The following is a 20,893-nucleotide window of genomic DNA, read 5'->3' as shown; positions in this document are numbered from 1 at the left end:
GCTATGTATATGGCGAAAACGGGTAAACCGTATGAGTTATAGAAGTTTCCCAAGACTCAGAAACAGACACAAAATTTAAATCTATTGTCAAGAAGACATTAATATATAAGGCGTATTATTAAAATTAATGATTATATCATGGATAGGAAATATGGAAATAATTCCGATCCGCATTGGCGAGTGCTTACTCCAAATAGCGAATTGATACTGTTTTAAATATGTAGTTGTGTTTAAATACTTGTGATGTATAGATATCACTAAAATATGATTGTAAATCTGTTTACAAAATTACCTAGGTTTATGCCAGACTCTTCTCAACAGAGGTTTTTACGAACCGGTGGTGTAAATTTTTGATATTCATAAGTGCTTGTTACAATCTAAATTGAATAAAGATATTTTGACTTTGACTCAATATTTCATGTCAAAGCTTGTCTTAAGCAAAGTGCCAATCAGACTCGCGCACGAAGGGTTCCGTACCATCTATACAACTTCATTAGGATTAGCAAAAAAATGGCAAAAAAAAAACATTTGTTGTATGGGGGGCCCCCTTAAATATTAATTCTGATCTATTTTTTGTTATATATATATTATATCGACTACAGTTATACATAATCTGTGAAAATTTCAACTGTCTAACTATCATGGTTCATGAGATACAGCCTGGTGACAGACGGACGGACAGCGAAGTAGTATAAAGTAGTAGGGTTTCCGTTTATACCCTTTGGGTACGGAACCCTGAAGAGGCACAAAAGCTAAACCGTTATGTGGTACAAATGGGTGCGATGCGATATATGTATCACATGAGGAACCTTTCACAATAAAATATGAGTACACATTTGAACAGGAATACGAATCCATTGAATGTGCTTCCATTAATTTAAAGCACTTAATACAATTACTTTTCTTAATAAAACCATTTATATTTCAAGTGAGGTTTTTTATAAAGGTATATTTCTGTATTTTGTATAGCACGTTTAAACATTACTAGCGGTATATTGGTACAAGTGGCATGCTAATGTTAGCGTATAATGATGCAAGTGATAAAAACGTTATTAAATCAATAGATGAAGGTAAAAGAGCATCTTTTTATTGTTCATTGCAAGCCATATAAGTATTTCATCTAAAAATTCATATACAATATAAAAATATCGTTGGATCAGTAATCTACGCATTACGCCGTATACTGGAGCAAGTGGTAATTAGCTCAGTATACCGCACAACTACAAGATGTAAAATACGCGTATATAGTGCATCTGCAATTTTCTCAAAAAACTATAAGAAATTTCAAAATTCCATGAATACAGGTAGAAAGCAAATATTTTCTTTGGAACCAATGCAAAATTTTGAAAAGTTATATCATCAAATGAGAAAGTTACAGGTTTTGAACCTTTGAACAGCTCTGCTGTAAATTTATGATTATGCACTTGTACCAGTATATACGTAGGAGGTGTCGATATTCTGGTAATATATTTATATAGTTTATTAATCCTTTAGATTTGTACATTATTATAAGTATTAACTGACGCCAGGCTTTCTTTTCGCGGACTATTCAGACACGGCAACTTGGATCTACTAGTAGGGCTCGGCGATCTGACACGAATCTGAGATCCTATCGTCAAGGTTCCGGTGTAGGGGCTTTAGCACCCCTTTAGACTTCTGAGCCCTTACACGCCAGCTTTCCGGATTAGGTGACTTTACCAAGCTCTTAGACCTTGGAGATCGTATACGCCACGTTTCGGGTGCAGGCTGCATTACCACGTCATCGCACAGTAATTCTCCAACTCCCAAAGCTTTTTCTTTGGCTGTTTTCCATTGAAGCAACCACCGCACGTCAGAAGCCAACTTTTCTACTTTGTCGCTCAGCATGTCAAACCTTTGCAAAAGCAACAAATCTCTATAGGCAATGTCGTTCTTTTTGACATTCGTTTCGATAACACGCATCACGGAGTCGGCCACTGCTGTGATTTCCTCAATGTCTTTGTCGTGAAACGCTGCGAGAATTAGTTGTACTTCAGGTGGCATCTGCTTCATCCATAGCGTCCTGATGAACGACTCTGGTCTAAACGATCCGTAGTTTTGACGCAAATGCTTATACAGTTCGGATGGTACGTTGACAAAGCCTGCGTGGAAATTGTGTGAAGACATCGGGAATTGTTTTATGTTAACTTGGTGTAGTTGAACTGTAATCTGCATGGACAAACATAAATAAATCTATAATAATAGTAATAGATAAAACTACACGGCAAGAAAATGACAAACCTTACCTAGTCTGCTGATTTTGCAAATCGTTTTTGCTGCTGATTTTACAAATTGCGAAGCTTTTGTTTAGGTATGCAAATTAATAGCTCAATGGCAAATATGCACAAAGGACGGGTATCAAAGCAGAAGCAGGCCAAAAAAAGAGATGATGTGATGGCGGGATTATTTGGACCGTTTTGATCCAAGCTGGCAAAGACGAGCGGAAAGAGAATAGGTAGTTTCCCAGCAGTTGGATTCCTAATAGGATGATGAGACTTGTGCTTTTATTCTATATTTTAGACTAGATTTCATCTCCCCAGTCATAACATAACTATTACAATATATGACTTATCAAAATTAATGGAACAAGTTTCGGCCACATTGCAGTTTCGTTAAACGTGATAAGTCCTGGGTGTTGTAATGTTATGTATGAGTGAAATCACGAAAGTTTAAAACATTATAGTTATTTCTCTTATTGGTTTTTACTATCATATGATAACGCCAAGAAGCTAAAATACTAAATGTATAAATTGTATAAAAACTTACGTCGTGGTTTATAAACAGGTTTCGAATTGCATAAGTACTTCTAAGAATTCATTTAGGCGAGCGAGAGAATGTTATGTGATAAGAGGCGATGTAGACATTTCTGTGTAAATAGGTATTTGAGTTAGGATGGATAGAATTGCCATTGCTAGTTCAGACCGGAGTTCACAATAGCAACGTCGGGACCAACGTTACATTTTGAAAATTAAAATCATCGGCGGCATTTCGATTTCGAATGTTCTCAATGAAATAGGTATGCACCAAATGATGGCTGTCAAATGTCTAGAAAATATTACAGTTATAGTGACAACTGAACGACCAACTACCACAGCATACCACAGTTAACGAGTTGCGTTATGTCATATGTCAACAACAAATTAATCAAAATAGTCTGGATACAATGATTCAAATATCAAGCTGTTTATTTTTAAATAAAACCTAATTATATTTTGTAACTTAAGTAAAAGATACCTTGTAGTTAAATACTCCATTGAAAGAGTGAGACATATTTCCGCATGTTATTTTTATTCCAAATTTGGTCACTATGATGCCATGCCGCATATGAACTGGTAATGTCGCTCTTGTGTTTCTCTATAGGTATACTACTCTATGTGCAAATTTAATGTTGACCTTTAATGGACATTTTAGAGTGCGACATTTGTTCTAGTTATGACCACGGCGTCAGTTAAGTTTGTGTTAGGTTTAAAGCTGGATGATTAAGGGTGAAGACCAAAAAGTTGCACAGCGTTAAAGCTGCGTTACTACGTGCTAACGCAGCTTTAACGGTGTGCAACTTTTTGGTCTTCACCCTTAAAATGAAAAATGAGAAATTTAGCTTTGGTAATGTATTGTTGTAAAACAAGTTCCTAATTAGTTTGAGTTATTTATAGAATTAAAAAGAACAAGGTTGAATGCAGTTACGTGCGCGAATTCCATAACAAACATGGTACCAGCACCATTTCTCGATTCTACCGCGCGATTGCGACTGCCTGCCCTTAGCTACAGATCTGTTGCGACTTTTCGATCGTCTACGCGATGGTGGGCGACGTGTCTGATTGTTAGAATTCCCACGGCTTTTAGATCTTCCTCGTGTTTGGGTATGGCAACATTTTGGCCTGGACTCAAGGCTTCTAACATCAAGAGTCAACTTGTTGACCTTAGCACTAAGCTCCTCAATTTGTTTCTTTAGTTCATCAGTAGAAGTCTCTTTCTTAGGAGCCGCTCTGATGACCTCCACAATACCATCAGCAGCTTTGGCGAGGTCATCCAAATTTTTCTCAGGCATAGCTGCCAGTATCATCTGAGCTTCATGAGGCAGTTTACTTAACCACACATACTTTATGAATGAATCCATATTTGGCTCTTTGTTCAGGCCTTTCAGGAGCCACAAAAAACTAGATGGTTTCTTGTCACCAATGTCTAGTTTCATCCATTCCAATGGCATATTCAGAGGTTGTATGAATTTAATGCAGTGCCTTCAGTCAAATTGTTCGCTTTTTTAAGATGACTGTAATGATGTTGCTGGATACCTAGACAAAGAAAAGCATGTTTTAAAAAAAGGAAATGTACCTAACTTAGCCAGATTCGCACTTAAATAAGTTTCTGTTAAAAATTAAGTTTTAATACAAGCTTTTTGCTGACTGTACTTGCATTGTCATCCAACTTATATACTTATTTACTTTACCAAATTTCAAGTCAATCTGACACTTAACATGAACTTACAAGGTTTTAAAAAACGGCAAGTTAAATAAAAGCTTATAATAAGAAACCAAAAATCCAGCGAAGTGTTAAATCGGCTTGCACACAGCGCATCATAAAAAATATTGGCAACAAATAAAAAAAAATTATCAAGTGTGAGTCATACTCGTATATAAACGATTCAGTACCTCCATACAATGCTTTAAAAACAGTTCAGTAATAAGTTTGTTAAAAATTCTAATTTCTAACTGAATTTTTTGCCCCTCATTATCAAGTATTTGTCAAGACAAATCGACTAGCCCCTAGCTACTGTCGGCTGTCACCTTGCCTGCCTAACAACGAATACTAAAGCCTAGCAACCAAATCATGCTAAATAAAACATGTTTCTTGTATGACAACCCCCTTTTAATTTTTAACTTTACTTATTTTATTTTTAGTATTTATTGTTATAGCGTCCACAGTAATACATAATCTGTGAAAATTTCAAGTGTCTAGCTATTACGGCTCAAGAGATAGAGCCCTGTGACAGACAGATGGACAGACAGACAGACAGCGGAGTCTCAGTAATAGGAACCCATTGGCATTCTTTGGGTATAGAACCCTAAAAACATATTTTTTTACACATAAGTAAATTCGGATTTTTTCCACTAGTATTTTGAGGCTTTATAACTTCTTGTTGATTTAAAAATTCTATGTCAATAGACGAACCCCGAAAGGTTTTGAATCCCATGGTTTTATATTAACACACTGCAAGCGGTTGTTTTAATCGCGTAAGCTCAGAAACTTAATTTCACATTCAGTGAAATTTGACACTACTTCATTCATTATGTTACTTTACTCGAGTTTATAAGAAACTGATACTTCGACATATAATACGTATGTAGATATTACGTGCTTCAGCTTAGCTAAAAAACATGTACTTAATAATGAAATATGTGAAATACCTAGCACGGATGTCATTATTTCTAATTACTTGAATGAGAATGCTTTGGTTTAATTAATTACGATATCAATTAAGTTTTAACTTCTTTTGAATTATAAACAAGTACACAAACTATTTGGGGTACATACCTTCAAACTAAAATAAAAAGTGAAGTAAACTTAAGTACTGAATTGAGTAACTGAAGGTGAAGAAATGAAACAGTAACTAAACTGAACTATTTCTTTCAAACTTTGACGTTTGACTTGACAGACGTCAGATCAGACTGAATGCTGCGAACTTTGCCAATGTCACAAATTGCGTGATTTGACTATCTCTTTTGTGGAGCGATTTGACACTGTGGCAATTAGTTACATTTCATTTACACGATCAGATGTCAACTGTCTGGGTGACACTATTTACCGTACGGATAATACCAACATGGAAATACCGACTCGATATTTCGTGTACACGCCCATACAAACTGGTGACTAACTGACAAGTTTCTATGGGCGTGTACACAAAATATCATGTTGGTATTGTACATCCGGTAAGTAGTCTCACCCCCAAACCCAAGTTAACCCAACTCTCTCATCGCGATTGTTTACGGGCAAGGAAGTACACGTACCGTTCGGAATCGATCGGCAGTCATCGAAATGAGAGAAGGGAAAACAAATCTTAAAGCCTAAACATAAGACTTGAACTCAAATGACAGCCGTGGTCTCGACAGAGACGTTAAGCTACGAGAATTGTGCCCCTGCCCCTTTTTAAAAGTTGCTGGTACATGATGATTGATGATACATGTTCATTGTTAGTAATAAATTTATTAATTGTATAAAATATGGTACCTACCTATTAAATTAAGATATAGTCACGAGTTATATTATTTTCTTTTCTCTGAAGTAAACAAGTTATATTTTTTTTCCTATGGAACGGAATTTATTTAAGTAAGTACTTAAATAATTAAAATCGAAAACTTTTTTGGTAAGTTTTGTAAATGTGCTTGGAACATCAATCGGGCGTATAAATAACATTGATCATCATCGTCATCATCATGTCAGCCGAAAGACGTCCACTGCTGGACATAAGGCCTCCCCCAAGACTCCTCTCCACTCAGACCATAAATAAATATAAATATACCTGAATAACATTATTTTTAAAATATTCATAGGTTATTAACGTATTATCTATGCGTATTACTATCTCTGATGGGATGGCTCTTTTTTTTGCTCTGTGCGCATTCCAGGTAGGTATACATACCTAAGTACTTATTACTTTCATGTTTATGGGCGTTCATAGTGATTAAATACTACGGCTTTTAAAATGTCAATAAAAAAAGTTATCTTCGTAATAATGTTTTGTTAATAATCAAATTATATTGTTCCAATCTAAGGCTTACCACGTTGTCATTGTTAATTAAAGGCGGCTGGACAAAAGACGACGACGTTCCTCTGGAGACACGCATAAATCAGCACAAAGCGGTACTAAGCGAAGGTGTGCTAGACCCGCAGGCGACCGTTCTGGCCATCTTCCCGTCCCCTATGATGTATGCTGGCCCTACTGAGGTATGTTAATTACTTGAAAGTTTGCTTTTTGCACACTCAGACAATCTTTCTTACGGTGCATGCAAAATTTTTAATATGCTAGATATGATATGACACGACATGGGTGCCTTTAAAAGGCAAGTCATCTGAGACATGGCAACACACGACAATGCGGCTAACCGCGCGGTTTTAGCGTGCCGTCCCTCTTCAAAGTATCGCTTGAGAAAAAGACGGCGCGGTAAGCCGCATAGTACGTACAGTCACCAGCACCAATATCTGACACAACAAGCGTGCATAAATATCTGATACGACTCTATTTCTAGGGCTTAACTGTGGCAGATATTAATGCTGGTGACTGTACATAGTCTAATGATGCATCATGATCCTTTTTGATATTTTTTAGAAAGGTCGAATTGTTACGAGCAAGTAATAATTCATCATCTAGTTTATCTTAACATTAATACTTTTTATTACTTACTAGCTTGTCCGCGACTTTGACTGCGAAGAATTCCTATATCGATTTCCCACGGAAACTTTCTCTAAATACCTAAATGGTAGGCCATGGGCGTATCCAGGGGGGGGGGGATGGGCAATGGGGGCAACTGCCACCCCCCTGGTAATTAAAAAGTAAGCTGTTCGTAATTTAGATGATGACACCAGTCAATGGTCGTACTTTTTATGAGTTATAAAACTCGATTTTCGTATAGAATTTATACGGCAATAGCTCGTTATGACGTCTTTTATTTGTCAACTCAATCGACTATTTGTTTAAAAGTTTCTTTAACTTTGCAGTTAATTGCAAATTAAACTGGGTGTCAAGCAAAAAAGAAAGTTTTTTACTAGAGTCGCGTCTGGTAATTATTGTTTTAAGTGTCATCTATCTACCCTATTTAATGATTCGTCTTGTCCAGTCTAATCTTACCTACACCACACCTCTTAAACTACACTTCAGGTACAATGGCACGCCAAGTGTCGTATGAACGCCGGAGCTAACCACTACATCGTGGGGCGCGACCCTGCCGGCTTACCGCACCCCAACGGCAACGGCGATCTGTACGACCCGAGATACGGAGCTCTGGTGTTGAAGATGGCACCTGGTCTTAACGACCTTGAGGTAACTGTAATTTTCTTCTTATATTCTAAATCGACCATTCTTCTTAGGCTATGTACGCACTATGCAGCTAGCCGCGCGGTTTTAGGGCGCCGTCCCTCTTCAAAGTATTGCTTGAGAAAGAGACGGCGTGCTAAAACCGCGCGTTTAGCCGCATAGTGCGTACATTGCCTTATGTTGCCTCTCCGAACTGGTGAAGGTTGGCAGTCAATTCAATGTGTTTCGCCATTGATGTGGGAAATTGTGAATACTTATTAAGTCTAATAAGGTTTTCTTAATGGGTGAAATGTCGCTAGATAGCGGTAGTATCGTGGGTCTATTATTTGACATTCTTATCTCGATTCGATATCGATTATCTTGCATGTAATTAGCTCATTTAATCACTCAACTAATCACAGACGAGACACAAATGTCAAAAATGTCTAATAGAATGGACCTTAAGGTACTAGCGCCAACTAGCCTAGGTATCACAAAAGCCCTCACTAAAAACCTAAATGTATATAGTGCACGCAAACAAAACAGAGAAGAGAATAGCGACATTGCGTTTATTTTGTCGTTGTTTAAGTGATGTGCTTGTAAAAGCTGATTTAGGATCTGGGAGTGAATAATCGAATATAATTAATGTTTAAGTCAAACCGAAATATGGTCGTCATCATATTTGTCACATTGAGTTTTTCTAGGCGCGTCTCGGTTCGCGCAGTAATTTTTTGATAACTACCTATAGGTACTGGATAAGTCAGCCTTCAGGAAAGTTAACGGAAGTTAATGAGACCGTTCACATTTTTTAAGGTTTAGGGCCAGTACAGACGGACTGCATTCAAACTGCAACGTAACCGCAACTGCCGACTGCTCATAATTTTTTATCGCAGTCAGCGTGCAGTAGTGCCGACTTCAATAATAAATAATAATAAATAAATATCACGGGACAATTCACACCAATTGACCTAGTCCCAAAGTAAGCTTAGCAAAGCTTGTGTTATGGGTACTAAGCAACGGATAAATATAATTATATAGATAGATACATACTTAAATACATATTAAACACCCAAGACCCGAGAACAAACATTCGTATTTTTCATACAAAATATCTGCCCCGACACGGGAATCGAACCCGGGACCTCAAGCTTCGTAGTCAGGTTCTCTAACCACTAGGCCATCTGGTCGTCAAAATTCAATGGAACTGCAATGACAAATATACGGGCAGTTAGCAGTTGGCAGTTACGTTGCAGTTGGAATGCAGTCAGTCTGTACTGGCCCTAACATAAAAAATAATCCGTTAGTTGAAGGTGTTTGAAGTGTTAATCCGTGATAAATCAACGCACGTAAAAAGAGCTCCTGGCGGGATTAACGGGATTAACTGTCTTTTGTTTTGTGTGTAGCTCAAATTTTTTGCTTTATTCAATATTTTTATTTCTAGATCATTCCGTTCCGTGTGGCTGCGTATGATACTTCAGTCGGCAAAATGGCATTCTTCGATCCCACCCGTAAAGAGGACTTTGATTTCATCTCCGGAACTAGGATGCGAGGTAAAAAATATATAACAACATTTTTTTTGACATCGGTAAGAAATTGAATGGGTTCCAGAAAAAAACTGGTAATTTTTCTCCCTATAACTGTGAGTGTTTGTATTGAAATTCATCAAAACTAATATTTTGTTATAAATGTGAGACTCGCTCTGTCTATTATCTCATCGCGCTTAAACTGCTGAACCAATTTTAGATAAAAATGTTTGAGGCACTGGGAAGGATATAGGATAGGTTTATTCCGGAAAATTGCAGTTCCCGCGGAACGGCGATAAATGAATTTGCGAACGAGTTGCGTACCGTTTCCATCTACCTGTATTAAATGATAACCAATAACGTATTTCAATATGTAAAACAATTTGACATCGTGTTATATATTTTCACAACTTGATCTAAGTTGATCTTTGCATAATTTTGTAGTTCGTTCCGTACTCTAACGATCCTACTTTTAAATTTGTGTCAATTCTTCGTCCACAGGTCTTGCTAAAGCAGGTAAAGAGCCACCCAAGGGATTCATGGCACCGTCCGCGTGGAAGGTCCTTTCAGAATACTACCAGTCTCTCAAAGCTCAGATGGACACAAACTAGCGGTGTAATTTTATCATAAAAATAAATAAAAAATAATAATAAAATTAACTTCGTGTAAACGCGAATTTATTTAAAAAAAAGTGGTGTAAAAATACTATTTTGCGTGGGGTTACATTTTTGCATTCCCTTCAATCTACGAGCAAATAATGACTGCTGAAACAGACAAAGAGTGACGTAATAAAAACGCCCCTGAATTACAATCTGACAGGCATAATAATTATAATAATGACTTTTTCTGTTTTGTTGTCACGTCTTATTGATAATTTATGCAATGGTGTGAGGAGATCAATGACGGCAGTTTCTGTACTTGAAGATTTCACCTAAGTGTTTTATGGCGACTGTCATTCTAATTCCTGTGGCTCTATTGCGTAATGTTTCTGGCACTAGTAATCACAATGATATGACAGTTTTGTATGCAAAAACTGTGATTTCATTGTGATCGCGAGTGTGAGAAACGTTACGCAATTGGCCTCCTGTACTATGTAGTACGTATCTATGTTGAACTGAAAGTTGTCAAAAGGTATAATCGTACCAGTGAAATATTCAGGCACAACTAGGAAACTACACCAGTATCTATGTATGCATAAGTACTGTATTCCTATTCTACTGAACTAAATTAATAAATAAAATACTAAGTCTACTTGTCTCGGTTGATATAACGACATCTATATATTTAAAATCTAAATTTTTTGTTAAAACAATTGAAATTTTGGCTCAAAATTAAAAATTTGGTAGTTATAAGTACTTAAATGTTAAGGTTTTGTTGTTTATGTCTAGTAAAGAAAAATATATTGTCATGATTGACATATCCATTGTGATCTACTTCAAGATGTGCTTCCGCACAATAAACATCGTCTACCATTACGTGTTATATTTTATTTAAACTCTAACAGGTTATGGGCTATCAATAAAGAAGATATAACATAATATAAAGATAAATGTAGTGAATAAATGTGTAAAAGTACAAAATGTAAATAATATGTAGACAAATTGAAATAAGAAAAATGAAGATGTAAAACAAAAGTCGTCGAAAAGTGTCAACTGAAAAATAAAAACGTCAAGAAAATAAAAAGAAAATGGCTTCGTCGAATTTTCCGCAACTAAAAGCTGAAAACTTTAATAATTGGCTTTACCGTGTAAAATGCGTTCTAGAAGAAAAAGGATTATGGGGTATTATACAAGAAGACGAAAATGTAAGTAAATTAAATAAGGAAGAGATTAAGAAAGCCAATGCAAAAGCCAAAAATATTATTGTTCAATGTCTCCCAGACAAATATTTAAATATAATTACAAAATGCGACAACGCAAGGAATATGTTAGACATATTAAAAGAAATATTCCAGAGGAAGAGCGTTATATCTACCATACTTTTAAGGCGAAAGTTAATAAACCTAAAACAATCACCAGACCAAAAATTAGAAAACTATTTTGAAAATTTTGACAGTATAACCAGTGAATTGGAGTGTGCTGGAGACTCCTTAACAGAACGAGACAAAATCGCTTATCTACTAACAGGCCTACAAGAGAAGTACGACCATGTAATAACTGCCATCGAATGCAATACGGGGTTCCAAGAAAGTACGTTAAAACTAGATTTCGTGAGAGCTAGACTACTGGACGAAGAGTTAAAAGTGCAAGAAATGCCAACCAACAACAGTCAGGATACAGCATTCGTTACATGTTATACCTGCAAAAAACCAGGACACCTATCAAGAGACTGCTACAAGAATGTCTGGCATAGCCGAGGTCGCGGACGCGGACGAGGAAGAACGAACAACCGTTACCAAAGATATTCACGTCATCCCAACCATTATGGAAACATAGCATTCGAAGAAACCGGACAAAAGCATTTTAATTTTTGGACAACAGGAAAAATCAAAGAACCATCAAGACCTACGAACGGAAACATAGAATGGGTAATCGATTCAGGATGTACAGAGCATATGATTAACGAAGATTACGAAAAATGTATGACCAACGTCAAAACTTTAGAAACACCGATCAAAATTTACATCGCAAACGGAGACTACCTGATGGCCGAGAAAAAAGGTTGCATATTAATGAAATGTAACGATGTGACAATAAATTTAGAATCGTTGATTGTCAAAAATCTATCCTTCAATTTAATGTCAGTGAAGAAAATGGTTCAAAATGACTTTCACGTAATTTTTAGCAAACAAAATGTAAAAATAGGCAGGAAAAATTCTAATATCTATGTGTTTGGTTCTTGCATAGGTAATTTATTTCTATTAAATGCCGAAATATGTTTAGCGACTTGTAGCGCAGCTTTAAGCGACGACGACTTGTGGCACAGAAGATTGGGTCACCTCAACCGAAGAAGTCTACATTGGATGCGGCTGCCGACTAGCAACAAACCCTGCTCTCCTTGCATGATGAGTAAGGCGACGCGATTACCTTTCGTACCTGTCAAGAGGCCACGTTCAACTTACATAGGTGAGTTAATACACACTGATATTGCAGGTCCTCAACGTACACCTGGTATCAACGGAGAAATATATTACCAAGTAATAATAGATGATTTTTCACATTTTTGTTGTACATATCTTTTAAAACGTAAAAGCGAAGCCACTGCCAACTTAATCGAGTACATTCGGAGATTAGAGATAGAATACGCAACAAAAGTAAACAAAATACGATGCGACAACGGCGGAGAATTCAAAAATAACTTTTTTGAACATTTTTGCAGAGAACGAGGAATAAGAATCCAGTATACACAAGCGTATTCGCCACAACAGAACGGCGTATCAGAAAAAATGAACAGAAGTTTGATGGACAGGGCAAGGACACTGCTAGTAGAAACGAATTTACCAAAATATCTGTGGGGTGAAGCAATTTTATGCGCAACCTACCAAATAAATAGATGCCCTTCGACAGCTGTAAACTTTAAAACGCCTGAAGCCATTATGAGAGGTAAGACTGACTTATCGAGATTACGAGTATTCGGTAGCAAAGCCTGGGTAGTAACTATGCCCAGAGGCGACAAACTAGAAAAACGAGCTAAGGAAATGCGAATGATTGGATATGCATCAAACGGTTACCGCTTATGGGATCCGAAAGCAGACCTTATATTAATATCTAGAGATGTACGATTTGATGAAAATGATTTTGTATATGAAAAAAATATCAAAGAACAGAATGATCAGAGAATAACTAAACAGAATGATGACGAAGATGATGAAATAGAACAAAACTGTAATAAACAAACTACGAATGAAGAGGAGCAACCAATAGAACAAGATACAAGCGACGAAGTACGAAGAGAAGCACAAGAAGCACCACAAAGGCCACAAAGAGATAGGAGGCCACCACCTCGATTCGAAGATTATTACACAGCAGAAGAGGAAATGTATGATGCAAATATAGCATTTTCTCTAATAGCGGACTCAGACCCGCGTAGTTATAAAGAAGCTGTAGACAAAGGAGAAGAATGGAAAAAAGCAATAAATGAAGAAATAAAGTCACTTGAAGAGTTGAATACCTGGAGAGAAGCTGAATTACCTAGAGGAAAGAAAGCCATAGATACAAAATGGATATTTAAGACGAAACAAGATGGAAGAAAGAAAGCAAGATTAGTAGCTAAAGGTTTCAGACGGATAACATTCACAATGTTTATTCACCTGTTGCAAGAGTATCGACAATAAGAATGATGTTTAGCCACGCAGTACAAGAAAATTTTCCTATGAAACAACTGGATGTTCAAACTGCTTTTTTGAATGGATATCTGCACACAGAAGTGTACATAAAGCCACCAGAGGGCGTTGAGGTTTCAGCGGGAAAAGTATTAAAACTACAAAGATCGTTATACGGATTGAGAGAAGCTCCAAAATGTTGGAATGACCGATTTCATAATTATATAGTAACACAAGGATTTGAACAATCGAAATATGATTTCTGTCTGTACTACAAAGCCAACGTATGGCTACTTATTTGGGTTGATGACATTTTAATAACGGGAAAAACTACAGAGATAAAGAAAACAATAGAGAAGCTGAAAGAAGAATTTAAGATAAGAGATTTGGGTGAAGTCAGAGAATACTTAGGTATGGAAATAAAAAGAGAACATGATAAGCTGAAAATTAGCCAAACTAAATTGATTGAGAAAGTACTAGAAAAATTTGGAATGACGGATTGCAAAGGAACACAGACGCCTATGGAACAAGGAACTCCAATCAAAGAAGAAGAAACTGTAATTGATGTGCCTTATCGTGAGTTGATTGGATGCCTTATTTACATCTCCACAGTCTCACGTCCAGATATTACTTTTGCTACGTCGTATTTAAGCAGATTTCTAGACAAGCCAACAAATACTACGTGGACATCAGCGAAAAGGGTATTAAGATATTTAAAATTAACTTCGCACAAATGCCTGACATACACGAAGACGCAAGACAAACAAGTGTTGTGCTATACTGATGCGGATTGGGCGAGCAACGTCGACAGGAAAAGCGTAAGTGGTTGTGCTATTTTTCATAATAGTAATTTGGTATCATGGTTCACAAAGAAACAGCAGACAATCGCTCTATCGACTGCAGAGGCGGAGTACGTGGCAGCAGCCATGGCTACAACGGAACTCGTCTATTTAAAAGGTATATTATCTAATTTTGGCTATAATGATATTAAATCGTACTTACACATCGATAATCAAAGTGCTTTAAGAATGATCGACTGTAACGAAAACAGTAACAGAACCAAACATATTGATATAAAATATCATTTTATCAAAGATTGTTACAATAAGAACATGTTTAAAATGTCATACGTTCCAACTAACGAAAATATCGCGGATATATTCACTAAGCCATTGGGCAGTGTGAAACACAATTATTTTGTAGAAAAACTTAAAGTATTGTGAGTTTATTTAATGCTGAAGTGTCAATGTTTATGTTAGTGTAGTTAGTTAGTACTAGTAATGAAATGAATAATAGTGCTGTGTATGTTTTATGAGTCTGTATATTTGTATTACCCCTGTTAATACTTAATGATTGCAATTTTAACTGAAGTTAATATTGAGGGGGGTGTTAAGGTTTTGTTGTTTATGTCTAGTAAAGAAAAATAATATTGTCATGATTGACATATCCATTGTGAACTACTTCAAGATGTGCTTCCGCACAATAAACATCGTCTACTATTACGTGTTATATTTTATTTAAACTCTAACAAACATGCATAACTTACTTTAACACGCATCAAGCGCAGTGTCGATGGTGTCGATACAACTGAATAAACAAACTTACTTTGATAATCTTAGAATTTTCTGTAGTAATATGGCAAAGCTGTGTGTGGCTGTGTCGTAAATAAGTATAAAGATATTTTTTGAAGACTTGATTTTTCCATACATAAACGAATTCCGCGCGGACGAAAGGTAGCGGCTAGTACCTACTGAATAAAAGGTAAAAGTCAACAAAGGCAATATTTAATTGACTGTACGTACTGTAACGTAAATAGGTCTACAGCTTATGCTTGCGACAGATCTCATTCGAAAGTTAAAATGCGGCCTTGTTTTGCTAAAGAAAGTCATTAGATATTTCTTTATAGTCGCAGTTGGTCACAATCGCGCTCTGAGGGTCTTTGGATCAACAAGATGCTTATACTGTGAAAATTTGAAGACTGTAACTTCAACCATTTAGCTGTAAAACCTGTGTGACAAACAGACAGACAGACGGACGAACACGTAAGAGACAGCAATAGGGTTCCTATTGGATCGGTCGGGTACCTTAAAAAAAAGTTCAATACACAGACTCTTCTCTTAAATATTTTTAAACCAATTTTCAGCTGCGGCAATCAGTTTTTGACTTCGCGCAAAAGGAGTTAGCGCCAAAAGCGAATGAAATCGACAAGGAAAACAATTTCCCGGAATTCCGAGAATTTTGGAAAAAGTTGGGAAATTTAGGACTTTTAGGTAAGTAACTCTAACAAGTGAAAGATATGATTTAGGTAAATTAAGTATCAGTACCGTAGGTAACGATATGTCCAAAACAACCGGTTACCTTAGTAGTTAATTGACCCGGCGACTAATTAACTTGAGTCCTGGTCCTGGGTTGCGAATCCCACTTGGGCTGGTAATCGTATGTGTAGAAGTCATAGATGTTGGCAATTATTTATTTAACTTACGAATACATATAAAAGTTAACTGCACAAATTGTCAAGCGTGTGCTAATGTGCTTATTACAATTTAAAAACAAAAGAAGTGTTTCAAGTAGGTACATACTTTTTCAGACCTGTTTTTCTTTTTTTTTAGGTATAACAGCAAGTCCAGATTATGGCGGCACTGGTGGCAAATACTCTGACCACTGTATTATTATGGAAGAAATTTCAAGGCAAGAACCGATATTTAGATAGCGTGATAAAGAATACTTTTACTTAATTTATTTATTTTAGTAAACACGCCGCAATGCACCTGTGATACCCCTCGTGTTGCAGGTGCCCATGGGAGGCGGTGGTTGCTTCCCATTAGTGACTTATATGCTGATTTGCCCTCCTAATATATGTACCTATATATATTAAAAAAAACTAAAAATGGTACTTACCTATTTCATCTTGGTTGCTTTTGGCTACAATTTACATAATCAAGATTAGATCATCTTTCGTCCATTTCGTACTCTTTATTTGGCCTTTATCCAGTGGCGCGAAAAGAAAATTTCATTATCCAACCGGGATAGTGAGTCTTATATCATCGGTTACAACTTGGCAGTAAAATCAGTATCAGACTTTCGGTTTTACAATTTCGTATAATGTTATAAACTAGTATCTCCCGCCCGATGCAAACCATTGCAGTGTGGCAATGCGGTCTAAATGTCGAGGTAGCTTTTGCAAGTATTACCTAGTGATGATAGTCTTGCGAGATATAAGTTATGAGTAAAAACTGCTGTAAATCTTTGCTGATATTATGATTGCAGAGCTGCTGGTGGCATCGCGCTGTCATACGGAGCTCACTCCAACCTGTGTGTCAATCAGATAAATAGAAACGGAACACATGAGCAGAAAAGCAAGTACTTGCCCAAGGTGAGTACCTACCTACCATAATTATGGTACCTAATCATAAAGTTTAAACATATAGATAGACTAGCCTGTTACCCGCGATTCCGTCCGCGTAGAATTCGTTTATCCCGCGAGAACTATGTAATTTCCCGGGATAAAAACTATCCTATGTCCTTCCCCGTAACTCAAACTATCTTTGTACCGAATTTCACAGACTTACAAACTTTCACATTTATAATATTACAGTGGGAAGTGGGATGGTTTATCTACCCCCTGTTTCACTACTCATCAGTCTATTATATTCTTGTTAACTTTAATGAGACAAATAATATCTGCATATATATTATCTAATCCTACTAATCCCACTAATATTGTAAATGCGAAAGTTTGCAAGTCTGTTTGTTACTCTATCACGTTTAAACCACTGAACCGATTTAGATGGAATTCGGTATACAGATAGTTTGAGTCCCGGGAAAAGAACATATATAGGATAGTTTTTATCCCAGAAAATTTTATAGTTCTCGCGGGATAGCGATAAACGTATTCTGCGCGAACGCAGTCGCGGGTAACGGCTTGTATTTTAAATGCGAAAGTTTATATCTGTTTGTTGGTTTGTTTGTTACTTCATCACGCCTAAACCACTAAACCGATTTAAATGAAATTCGGTATACAGATAGTTTGAATCCCGGAGGACATGAAACTTTTTATACCGGAAAATTGCATAGTTTCCGCGGGATAGCTAGTGTGTAACTAACTTAGTATTAAACTCCACCCACACCACTTCATCGTGTATCTGATTACTAATTACACTTACTGAACTAAATGAAAGTCAAACAAAGCTTTCTGACCCGCGAAAGTTACATTTAAACTAACTGTTGCACGCAACTTTGTCTGCATCCCGTGGGAGCCTTGTACTTTCCGGGGATGACATGATTGCTTTAAAATTGCCTTTAACGCCATCTATGAACCTATTGCAAAACTGAAAACCAAACTTCTACGTAAAGTCACCTTCACATTATGGCGTAAGTGGCAGGTTAAATTTTTGGACCATACAGCGTACATTCAGCCTATTATTATAGTGGCCTAAAATGTATTTTTTTTGTTTCTATTTTTATTGTTGATGCTTACAGCTTTGTTCAGGAGAACACCTAGGAGCGTTGGCGATGTCAGAGCCAGGTTCTGGGAGCGACGTTGTATCCATGAAACTACGGGCGGAAAAGAAGGGGGATTACTACGTGCTGAATGGAAACAAGTTCTGGATCACTAATGGGCCTGATGCTGATGTTTTAGTTGTAAATATACCGTATATCACTAACGACTGAATTTTACATTTGATGTGGATATTTCTTATAATAAGGCTGAGTTTCCACCAATAATGTGCGAGGATGTGTTGCGAGGAATGTGTTTTTCATCAACCAATAAAACGCTTCATTTTCCTCGCCTCGCACAGCACATCTCTGGTGAAAACGGAGCTTAAATACAATATTGACATCACAAAGTCTGAGCAATATTCCACCCTTATCTGCACTTACAATCAGGTGAGATATATATCAATCACTGGCCAGTTTTAAATAATAAAAAATGTCAAAATCATTGAGAATTATATCGTGGAACGTTCCACATTTGAATAGTTTTTTTTTCAACTTGTTTCATTCTGATCTCCAGGTTTATGCCAGAACAGACGCAACAGCTAAGCCGCAACACGGCATCACCGCGTTCCTGATCGAGAAGGGCTATCCCGGCTTCTCCACCGCGCAGAAACTGGACAAGTTGGGAATGAGGGGATCCGATACTGGGGAGTTAGTGTTTGAGGACTGTAAGGTAATAGGAGATACAGAAGTAGCGATTTACTCGCATAAGTACTTATAGTATAACATGAATTGTATACTTGCACATACATAACTAACCACCGCACTGAGACACGACGCATCATTTTTTATTGAGAGATTACGTCGAGTACTTATTTGAAGTATGCTCTCCATTAAACAAGTTCAATAAAATCTTTTAAAAAAGCGTCGCAGCGTCGTGTCTCGATGTGAATCAGTGGCGTGCAGTCAACATTTTCATTAAATAATACAGAGAGTGAAGAGAAGCGTGAGTTAGGACCATACATTTAGTGTTACCATACTTATCAACACTGACGTCATGTAAAAAATTTAGGCAACCCAGTGGAAATCGAGTTGAACTGTTAGCTAAATTATACTTACTTAACTAATTCCAGGTCCCAGTTTCAAATATCTTGGGCGAGTTAAACAAAGGCGTGTACGTGCTAATGTCCGGATTGGACTACGAGCGATTGGTCCTCGCTGCGGGTCCGGTTGGACTCATGCAGGCCGCCATAGACGTGGCGTTCCAATACGCGCACACAAGGAAACAATTTGGACAGAACATTGGGGAGTTCCAGTTGATTCAAGTGAGTGAAACAAGCAAAATATTTTTGGCAAATGGAACATAACTAGTATTACTATATATGAGGTACGAGTATTTATTTCAAGAACAATTGTTTTTTAACGATTCGGTTACACAATTTAATACACTATAAAAAACAAATAGATAATAATGGTGAAGCGACCCCTGAGCCATCTAGTGAGCAAATATAGAATTCCAACATTTTGTATCGTGCCGCGTCCGGGTCATCGAGGTTTCTCAACTCGGACGGACGCATAAATACTTGCAACCTTTAATGCTCTTCCTTTGTACTTCGGTCCTCAGGCATATTATAACTCAGCCTGGAGAGAATTTTCCCCCGCAGTTGATGCGTCCGAATTGAGTAATTTCGATAGCACGTTGCAATTGCAAAATGTTAGTTTCTATGTTTGATCCCTAGATGGCGTTAGGAGTCGCTACAGCAAATACGTATGGTATGCTTATAGTATGACATGACATTTACTGCGAAAAGGTTTCACCCTGAGACGCGGTTGTTTCTTCGACTGTACAGTCAGTGTCAAATTGAACTTGCTTACAGGGCAAAATGGCCGACATGTACACAACTCTGAGCGCGTGTCGAGCTTACTTGTACAGTGTGGCGAGAGCCTGCGACGACGGGCATGTCAGCAGCAAGGATTGCGCGGGAGTCATTCTGTACTGCGCTGAGAAAGCCACGAAGATCGCCTTAGACGCTATACAGATACTTGGTACGTCATAGCCCATTTTACATTCGAGAGTCGCAAGAAGAGGATTCGATACCGGAATTCCGCGCATTTAAGGGGGGAAAGATAAAATTTGCGAGGCCCTACGATACGGCGCACTATATACATTAGATGACGGATTAAAAAGAAAGAAACAGTCGATGCGCGAGGCCCCTAATACCGAGAAGCCGCAGGCCCACGTCGCCTGGGTATTCGTACCTAAGTACCATAACGGTATAGTACATAGTATCTATGCACATAGATGTCGATGCTAAGATTGCTAAGTACCTACTTAGAATTGAAAATTTCGAATGTATTAAAAAATTTCTGATGGTTTTTTTCCCTAAGTTGTAATGTACTGTAGTAATATTTTTAACAGTTTTTTTTTATTATTATTTCAGGCGGCAATGGCTACATAAACGACTACCCAACAGGAAGAATTCTCAGGGATGCAAAACTTTATGAAATTGGGGCTGGCACATCTGAAGTAAGGAGAATGCTGATTGGTAGAGCACTAAACAATGAATATAAATAAAATTACGTTCTTTTTATATTTGTACATAATTATTTTTATTAAATTGTTGATTTGTTACTTTCTTGTTT

At 37.1% G+C, this 20,893-nt stretch overlaps 2 protein-coding genes and 1 long non-coding RNA gene across 3 annotated transcripts in view; 2 read left to right on the top strand and 1 right to left on the bottom strand.

Annotated features, from left to right (window-relative positions):
- Positions 1-10,781, top strand: part of Papss (3'-phosphoadenosine 5'-phosphosulfate synthase) — a 45,437-nt gene extending 34,656 nt beyond the window's left edge. The window contains exons 12-14 of the mRNA XM_074095566.1: positions 7,895-8,056; positions 9,471-9,579; positions 10,054-10,781. Coding sequence (XP_073951667.1) covers positions 7,895-8,056; positions 9,471-9,579; positions 10,054-10,163 — 381 coding nt within the window. The 3' untranslated portion in view covers positions 10,164-10,781. The remainder of the gene's footprint in view (positions 1-7,894; positions 8,057-9,470; positions 9,580-10,053) is intronic.
- The window catches only part of LOC141433508 (isovaleryl-CoA dehydrogenase, mitochondrial), a gene marked incomplete in the record, with an annotated part of 24,194 nt that extends 3,312 nt beyond the window's left edge, over positions 1-20,882 (top strand). Inside the window, 8 exon segments of the mRNA XM_074095571.1 lie at positions 15,957-16,083; positions 16,423-16,501; positions 17,081-17,186; positions 18,293-18,454; positions 18,828-18,983; positions 19,384-19,575; positions 20,128-20,296; positions 20,692-20,882. Coding sequence (XP_073951672.1) covers positions 15,957-16,083; positions 16,423-16,501; positions 17,081-17,186; positions 18,293-18,454; positions 18,828-18,983; positions 19,384-19,575; positions 20,128-20,296; positions 20,692-20,825 — 1,125 coding nt within the window.
- LOC141433509 (uncharacterized) lies at positions 3,612-5,621 on the bottom strand. The gene is made up of 2 exons (XR_012451930.1): positions 5,551-5,621; positions 3,612-4,310 (listed from the first exon to the last, which is right to left on the bottom strand). It is a non-coding gene; the product is annotated as an uncharacterized lncRNA (long non-coding RNA).
- Positions 20,883-20,893: the final 11 nt, after the last annotated feature.

The sequence above is a fragment of the Choristoneura fumiferana genome, chromosome 12, assembly GCF_025370935.1.
Source record: "Choristoneura fumiferana chromosome 12, NRCan_CFum_1, whole genome shotgun sequence".
NCBI classification, from domain to species: Eukaryota; Metazoa; Arthropoda; class Insecta; order Lepidoptera; family Tortricidae; genus Choristoneura; species Choristoneura fumiferana.
Note: the sequence above shows the minus strand (reverse complement) of the source record. Positions and strands in the feature narration are given on the sequence as shown.